General features: G+C 35.1%; 1 protein-coding gene across 4 annotated transcripts in view; it reads left to right on the top strand.

Annotated features, from left to right (window-relative positions):
• Positions 1-9,504, top strand: part of LOC121148045 (prostaglandin-E(2) 9-reductase-like) — a 296,739-nt gene that overhangs the window by 278,987 nt on the left and 8,248 nt on the right. For 3 of the 4 annotated variants that reach the window (XM_040968029.1, XM_040968025.1, XM_040968021.1), the window contains exons 1-3: positions 5,113-5,228; positions 5,789-5,956; positions 8,594-8,710. The exons of the other annotated variant lie outside the window; for it this stretch is intronic. In XM_040968029.1, the coding sequence (XP_040823963.1) occupies positions 5,136-5,228; positions 5,789-5,956; positions 8,594-8,710 (378 nt within the window). In that variant the 5' untranslated portion in view covers positions 5,113-5,135. Of the gene's footprint in view, positions 1-5,112; positions 5,229-5,788; positions 5,957-8,593; positions 8,711-9,504 lie in introns of those variants that run through there. 4 annotated transcript variants of the gene reach the window in all.

Below are 9,504 nucleotides of genomic sequence, written 5' to 3'. Positions count from 1 at the left end.
TAATCATATTAATAAACTAAAATAAATTAATAAAATATAGCACTGACTCATGAAATTAAAAAGTAATAAAAAATCATGGATAGAAGAATGTTAACTATACACAAAAAGTCTCATTATTACATGACAAGCACAGATTCATACCGTGTGATTGGGGAAAAAGCCATAAGCACTTTCAGTAAATATGGAACAAAACAAGGGTATCTACTCTTAGCAATCTTATTCAGTATAGTCTTAGATGTTTAAGACCAATATTACAAAAGAGGAAGAAATAAAATGTGTACAAACAGAAATGAGTGCGACAGATTATCTCTGGAGATGACAATTCCACATAGATTCAATCATTTTACTAAAAATTCCAACAAAATATGTTCAGAATTGGTAGGTGAATTCAGCCAAGTTGTAAGAAAAATAAAAAACAAACACCAAAAGTGTAGCATTTTTAAAGATTCATATATTTCGTATTAAAAAGGCAGATTTACAGAGAGAAGAAAAGACAGAGAAAAAGATCTTCAATCTGCTGATTCACTCCTCAAAAGCCCACAATAGCCAGAATTGAGCTGATCCCAGGTCAGGAGCCAGGAGCTACTTCTGTGTCTCCCACATGGGTACAGGGGCCAAAGACATTGAGCCATCCTCTGCTGCTTTCCCAGGTCATAAACAGGAAGCTTGATTGAAAGTGGAGAGGCTGGGACATGAACAGGCACCCATATGGAATCATGACACTTGAAGGAAGATTAGCTATTTGAGCCATTGTGCGAGCACCAGCAGTAGCATTTTTAAACATCTGGGTTTCAAGGGGAGCATCTTCTATTTATCCTCAGATTACTATTCAAGCAATTACAAATGTTACCATGGCAAGTGGTTCAAAACACATGTTTTCCATATGTACATATTCATCCTAATCCAGCAATGGTCACTTCAGAACATGGAGGTTCGCAAGCAACCTCCATTTGGTTGCCAAGGGTATCCTTGAGACAGTTACATATTGACTTCTGTACATTTGTCACACTGTTGCTTCCTGATCATTAAGCACTGGCTGGGTCTTAGCAATAATGTTTGTGCCACAACAAACCCTGTAATTTGACTCCCCAAGCAATTTCATAAAAGATTGAGGCACTGAGCCTTCTAAGTAGAAGGCTCTTTCTTCAGAAAGTGGAAGAGGTTCCCTCTGGTCATTCACTTCTATAGTTTCATTTTGTATTTCTTAGTTTCTCATTTGCATGTTGCTCCTTCTCCAAACATGTTTATGTTGCTCTGGTCGTGGCAAAGAATGCTTAATTTTTAAAAAGATTTATTTATTTTTATTGGAAAGTCAGATATACAGAGAAGAGGAGAGACAGAAAGAACTTCTGTCCGTTGATTCACTCCCCATGTGGCCAAGATGGTGGAAACAGAGCTGATGCGAAGCAAGGAGCTTCTTAAAAATTAGGGCTTCCAAAATTAGAATCGGTGCCCTTATGGGATCCTGGCACATAAACAGCAAGGATTTTAGCCACTAGGTTATTGCGCCTGGCCCAGAATGTTTAATTTTGAAAAGGCAGGAAGAAGCCTCATACCTGCTTGCCACACACCATGGTTACTTAATTCTTAGGCTTAACTGTGATCCAGCTTATGCTATCTACAGAGCATAGCCAACGTTGCACATTCACAGGAAAATCTCTAAGTTTAATGATTTGGTGTAAAGATTCACAGGAAAAGTCATAGTAATAACCATTTCTGTAGTTAACTTAGTAAAGATACAAAATAAAAGCAGGACAAAGAAAATGAATACAGATCCAAATATAGATGAAATCTGGCATATATTCAACACACTCGCCCTGCAATTAAATGTTATGAGAAAATGCTTTGAGAAGCAAATGTTTGGAGAAGCAAAGCTCCTGTACATTTCAGCAGAGGCACATGCTGCAGACAGCCTCTGGTAGCATACGGTGCTATGTGTACACAACGGCCACTGCATGTACAGCAGTCAGCATAGTCACAATCATTCTGATTCAGAAACTGAATATCAGAAATGTAAAGCAACCAGATTTTCAAGTTAAAGAACACTTAGAAACCACTGAGCTGCCTGAACAAAATAACTACCAGCATGACTTGTCTAAATACGAATCAAACTTTCATTCTCCATAGACAATGAACTAGACCAAGAATAGAAAATCAGCAACCTTTCAAAGAGTGATCACAATTCAGGAAGAAGTCCTCCCAAACTTCAATGAAAGTTTTAGAAACTTTTTGATAATACTTCTTTCCCATTTCTATCAGATATCTTTTTCTTTCTTGCCAATTATGGTTCCATATACAGCATAATTCCTCTACATTACTAACTTCATTTGCCTATAGATTGTAAGGCCAGGTGTCTTCCTCATGACACTGGTACATCTGAATAAAGTCCTAATTTAACTATCTAAGTCAAGTTTACATTAACCCACTTTCCCTTTCTTTGGCATGGTGTGCCCCTTGGTGGGAAATCTTTTATTACCAAAGGACAGATATCTCTCATAAAGCATATTACAGAATTTGGATTATTGTTTCACTGAGTGCATCATTTAATAAATAAAGTTATTGCTCCATTTTGATGTGTCTTTTTTATTTAGTCTTTCATTCTTCAATCTATATATTGATCACCTGTACATTCCTACATCAGCACATCTATTAATGCCTATCATCTGTGAAAAATTATATGCCCTTAATGACATGATTGTGACAATGGTACGATGATATCCTAGTATTATAAACACTCCCTAATGCCTACAACTCAAACACATTATCTTGGAAAAAATAATTCCAGACAATTAATATATTCTATTTTTAAATTTATCTTATGTATTTGAGAGAGAGAGTGAGAGAGAGAGAGAGAGATTTCGCATTTGTTGCTTCACTTCTCAAGTGGCTGCATGGCTAAAGATAGGCAAGACTTGTTGTGAGGATCTAGGCGCTCCTTCCAGCTCTTCCACATGAGTGCACAAAGCATCTTCCACTGCTTTCCTAAGAACAAGAACAAGGATTTGTATTAGAAAGGAACAGCAAGTTCTTAAGTCAGCATTCATATGGGATTCCAGTTTCTCAGGCAGCAGTTTACTGCCTATGCCGCAATGCCAGCCCCTAATTAAGACTGTTCTGATGAAGAGGTTACCAGCTTACATACAGAAGTTCCAAATCCAATGAACACATTTTTTTGTAAATGTTTATTTTTATTTGCAGTATTTATTGAGAGGGAAGAGGGAGACAGGGAAACAAGGGAAGAAAGAGACTCAGAAAATCTTCCTTATGCTGGTCAGCATCCAATTAAAGATTTTCAGGGCACTTTCCAAGGTTCATTGGATCAACTATTGTCAGTGGGAAGTGGAGCAGATGTGAAAGAATTAGAAAATTGAATCAGGGATAAGTATGTCATCCAATTTTGTTGGTTTTCTTCACCTGATGTGCATTTTAAAAAAATGTTAGAAACTGGTGAATCTAGGTGAAAAATATCAACTTCCATCTGAGTGTCTTTTGACCTGATTGGTGCTACACTATTACAAGATCTCCAATGAATGAGTGAACCCATGGATAGTACTGGATTCAGTCTAAGCTATATGTGCTCCCAAATATGCTGTGCTAGTCAGTTTGTCATTGCTATAAAATAACTCAAAGGAGCTAATTCAAGAGGTTTATTTTGCCTTTCGGTTCAATATTGGATAACTAACCCAATTTGTTAAGATATTATGGCAAAATACATTTTGGTGTGATCATAGTACAGCTGACAGTAGAGAGGGACCAAAATCTTTCTCAAGTACATCTGTATCTTTTAATTCATTGTGACTTGATTATTCCGGGGTATGTGTGGAAATTCCAGGAAACTAGGCAAATTTAATCAATTCCGAAATACCTCCCCTACAACTCCATTATTGGATTACAGCCTCAGTTTATCCCAACAGCCATGAGCATTAATTCAATATCCTTTACATAAGGCATCAGGATTTAAACATAGATGCAAAGTTAGATCAAGTAAGAATATTAATGACAATAGTAAAGTAGAATAATCATCATAATTCATCTTAGAGGCATTAGGAAATGAGCAAATATAAAAATCAGCATCCAATTAAAGATTTTCAGGGCACTTTTCAAGGTTCGTTGGATCACTATTATCCGTGGGAAACAAAACGCTCCAATGCAGGAATGTCTTTCTAGCCCAGCCAAAGAAGAGGACTGTGGAATTTTCCCACAGCCAAAGCTGCTACTAGTTATTGGGGTGAAGTATCTTCTTTTTCTTTTCTTTTAAAAGATTTTATTATTATAATTGGAAAGTCAGATATACAGAGAGGAAGAGACAGAGAGAAAGATCTTATGTTGGATTATTTACTCCCCAAGTGGCTGCCACTGCCAGAGCTGCACTGATCCGACATCAGGGTGTGGTTAGAAACTTGCATTTTCTAACATATTGGTCACTCAATACCATGCCAATTAGCTCCATAATGTTAGAAATTGTTGTGGATATTATGTTATGGTTTTTCACTGGACTGATGATATTCTGCCAGCTCTGTTTTCAGACCAGGAATGGTCTCCCCAAGAAACCATTGAATTTATCTGGACAATAAGATGCTGGACTCTATGCATGGTACATGCTTGTAATGAAGAAATTATGACTGGATTTGAACTGTAATACTGCAACAAGGTGGAGGAATCCACCATGGGGGGAGGGCATGCAGAAGGGTTGGGGGAATCCCAGAAACCATGAAACTGTGTCACAAAATGAAAAAAAAAAAAAAGAAGGAAAGACATAAAAATAACACACACAACATCGGGATAGAAATGATTAAATCATAACAAAAAATTAATCAGGAAGATAGGTGTCTGAAGATTTAAAATCTGACAAAAACAATAAGTATTTGTAAAAGGTCACATAAGTCTTTGTAATAATGTGTACAATGCTTTAGCAGAGAAAATCTTGTAAATGTTTCTCTCATCAGTAACAGGAATCCTTTTATATTTTAAATAGTAGTTGGTTTCCAGATTCCTCTCACATGTGGAATTTGAGAAATATTTCTTTAACTTCACCCCTTTCAGTATCATAGACTTTGGACAGGCAATTTGAATATTGAGTTCCTTTTACTCTTGTGAAAGCAGAAGGAGTAAATAGAGTGTGCCTGGCCTCAGCAATGAAAGCAATGTATCCCGACCTTCAGCGTGTGGCACTAAATGACGGTCAATTCATGCCAGCACTGGGCTTTGGAACCTATGCATCGGATGAGGTAATCTGTATTGTTTGTGCTTGAGGGGACAAAAGAAAGCAGATCTAGGGTAGGTGGAAAGAGGCGTGGATTTTGAAGTTATTCAGTTTCTGAGTAACACTGCATATTTTACTTGGTTTTCCAATTCACCAGGGGAGAACTTTTTCATGCCTAAGATTCTGCTTAGTCATAATTTATTTTACTTGACCAGATAACACTGTGTTATGTAACTGTTTGATCAAAGTTTAAACTTACTGTACCCTGTGCAAGACTTAGGTAAATCATTTATCAGGATGTGGGTCCTTTTGAGTGGAACAGCATGAAGGAGAAAAAAAGATACAAGAATGCCAGGTAAAAGTTAAGCTGTGATAAGTACCTAAGCAACATTAAACCTATGAAACATGTAAGGCTGATATTAAGAGAGGGTGTTAGGATCTAATATCTGACTTGATATGATTTCATTAAATAATATCAGCCTCTCAAATTCTTTAAATAAATTGAAAAAAAAAAGATTTGCTTAATTTTCTTTTTTGTTCTTTAACAAACATGGATCATTAAAGATTATTTTGTTGTTCCTCTAGATTCCTAAGAGTAAGGCATTGGAAGCAACCAAAATTGCTTTAGACGCTGGCTTCCGCCATATTGATTCTGCTTACATGTACAAAAATGAAGAGGAGGTAGGTCAGGCCATCCGTAGCAAGATTGCAGATGGTACTGTGAAGAGAGAAGACATATTCTATACTTCCAAGGTACAATAGATTTTAATTATGAAGTGTTTATTAGCAAAATGCCAAGTATATGAATGGAAATTATGTGAAATTGTAAGTAGCTTATGAGGAATGTTTCTTATGTATACACTGTTATTGCTTGCTTTACTTTCTTTTTTTTAGTATTTACTATTTGTTTTTAAATTAAGCAATTTCTGATCTTTTATCCTATTCATAGAGATAAAATAGGGATAAAATAAAAGATGAAGATAAAATAAAAGATCAGAAATTGCTTAATACACACACACACACACACACACACACACACATATGTACTGTTATATCCTGAAAACAGGGCTATGACATTTACACAAGGCAGGATTTTCACAATGGTCATGGAGTGGGGAAATTAAGATATTTTTACAAATATGATAAAACTGAATGAAGGCAGGTTTTTAACTAGTTGGATACATATTAACATGACATCAACACAATTTTAATGATGAACATAGTAACTACCCCGTGTAAGGGGAAAATGTAACGTTTGTCTGTGTGGCTTTTCACTCAGTGCAAAGATCTTCAGTTCCATCAGTTTTATCACAAATACTGACATTTCATTTTTACAGCTAAGAAATATATAGTACGTTAAAGTTGACTTATTTTTGCTATTGTGAGTTGGGCTGCTGTAAATATGGGAGCACAGCTATATTTGTCATGTGATGATTGCACTTTTATTGCATATCTCCCAAAAGTGAATAAGCTAGTCACACAGTGGACTCAGTTTTAGTTTTTCTGAGGAATCTCTATATTGTTTTACATAATATGTGCATAAATTTCACCCCAAGAGCGTATCAAATTTCATTGTCTACAATTCGTTCTGCTTTTCATTAGTGTTAATATTTGATACTAGCAATTTAAACTGGAGTGAAATATCTCACCATGATATTTATTCTCATGTTCCTGAGCACTTTTTGTCATATGATTTGGTCATTTGTTTTTGCAAAGTATCTAGTCATATCTTTTGTCAATTTCTTGTTTGTTCTTCAATTTCTGTTGGTTCTTTTGTTGGCATTATTAATCTTATTTACTTGGTGTATTATTTTTATTATCAGATGTGTGCTTTTAATAGCTAAAAAGCAATTAATGAGGTGAACAAACAACTTTCAGAATGGGAAAAATATTTGTAAAACATACATCTGATATATTATATCCAATAATGGGTGTCAAAGTTGCAGCTAGTGGTGCTTCAGTTTCACAAAGCCACCCCAACCATATGAATTCTAAGAATTATTTAAAGATATATTTATTTACTTGAAAGGAAAACTGATAGAAACAGAAAGAAGGGGGACACAGAAAGAGAGAGAGGAGGAGATAGGGGAGAGTATCCATCTCCTGGCTCATATCCCCAAAAGTGGTAAAAACCTGTGCTGATCAAAAACCAGAAGCCAGGAACTGCTTCAGGGTCTCCTACATAGATGCAAAGGACTTGGGTAATATTCTTCTGCATTTCCAGGTGCATTTTCAGGGAACTGGATTAGAAGTGGAACAGCCAAACCAGAAAGTGGTGCACATACGGGCTGAGGGTGCTGTAGGCAGCCCCTTTTCAAGAATGTGCTTAAATTTTGATGGAGATTGCTTTAAATATATGCCTTTCTTGGTATATTATGGACACGTTGACAACATTTATTCTTTAAGTATAAGAATCCTGGGGATTTCTCCAGTTGTTTCTTCTGTTTCTTTCATATGGTTTTGACATTTTCTTTGTAGTGAGCTTTCATAGACTTGGTTAAATGTACTCAAAAGTATTTAACTTTTTAAAACTCCTGTAAATAGGTTTGATGTTATATGTTCTTTCTCAGACAGATCATTTTTGGTATATTTAAGAATGCTACAGAGTTTTTATCCTGAAGCTTTCATGACATACTTATTAGTTACAATAGTCTCCTGTTAGACTCTCTCAGGTACATTTTGTATAGAACGATGAAATCTTCAAACAGGGACTATTTAACTTCTTCCTTTCCAATTTGGATCACCCAGTGTCTTTTTCATATATAATGATTTGGCTATCTTCCAGAATAATACTGAATAAAAATTGTGAGAGTAGACATTCTTGTCTTGTCTCAGATCTTAGTAGAAATGCTTTCAGATTTTAACCATTTAGTATGATACATGTGATAGTGTACAAGAAATCTCAGACCATTAGCATTCATTTTAATTTTTTGTCTTTATTTTGAGATATTTCAAATGAACTGACTTCTAGATCTTTTATTGTTTCTCCTGTTTCTTCTGTTCTCTTATTAATACTTTTCATTCCATTTTAATGTGATTTCTTTGAGTTCTTCATTTCTAATATTTCAGTCTGGTTCTCTTCTGACATCTTGGAATTTTCTCTGTATCCTCTATCAAATGTAATTCAAACAGTGATAATTATCATTACTTGATAAAATATTTATCTCAGACATAACATCACCCATGGTTCAATATATTTATGAATAGTATCCAAATAAGTGAAATAGATTATGGGAATATATCTGGACACATGAAGCACAAAAAGAATGTATTTTCCTTCAGTATTTGTCACTTTTTTTACTAGTTTAAAAGTCTCTATATTAATTTATAGAATCAAAAAGTTTAGCTATTTTATTCATCAGCGCAACTTCTACTGTTTAATCATTATAGCTTGCATCTATGTTTCATCGACCAGAACTGGTTCGACCAAGCCTGGAAGAATCACTGAAAAAACTTCAACTGGATTATGTTGACCTCTACATTATACATTTCCCAGCAGCTCTGAAGGTAGGCAGTGAGCATCTTTAGATTTATTTCATTCTAGCTGTCAGCATGATCACCATTTCCATGGAAGATCGGTACTGGTAAACATAGAAGCCTACTTTGTACAAGTTCTATAAACTACTCAAGCTTGTGTAAGTACTAGAATTTATTAGGTTGTATGGCTGGAGAGCTTAAGCTATGAGTAGTCTTACTGATCTGAAGTAACCTAAGATTTTTAAAAAATTTTTATCAGTAATTACCACTTATACTATTATATATTTACTTACTTTTTGACTGAGTTTTTTTTTATTAGAGCAATATATGCTTGTTGGGAATTATTAAATTATAGTGATTAACATTTGATAGCTTCTCTGTACCTTGCAACATTAAAATTATTAACCAACAGAATGTTGATACATTTGACCAAATGCTCACCACAGGATCCTGATGTTTTTAGGGAAAGGAGGTAAATTGAATGTTTAACCTAGGTCAAAATTGCAATCTATTATTGGTGCAGATAAAGGGAACTTAAGTATGGACACTCAAAGTGAATGAGAGGCATTTCTCTGAAGTAGAACACAATACAACATAATTCATGGTACCCAATTGAGACCTACAAAAGAGCATTTCGAAATTCACATCATATAAATGAGAAACAAAGGAAGTCTGTAGCATCATGGCTTTCTTTACTGCTTCATGTACAATATACATTGCAAATATAAGCATATTAATATTGCTGCATGTACTTTCTGGGAGTTTAATTCGCCAACACTGAATTCATGGGGATGTTTCACAATGAAGTGAGTTCTTGAATTTGG

This window comes from Ochotona curzoniae, unplaced genomic scaffold, assembly GCF_017591425.1.
Source record: "Ochotona curzoniae isolate NIBS_2020 unplaced genomic scaffold, NIBS_Ocur_1.0 scaffold_4683, whole genome shotgun sequence".
NCBI classification, from domain to species: Eukaryota; Metazoa; Chordata; class Mammalia; order Lagomorpha; family Ochotonidae; genus Ochotona; species Ochotona curzoniae.
The sequence above is the reverse complement of the archived record's forward strand: the minus strand, read 5'-3'. Positions and strand labels throughout refer to the sequence as shown.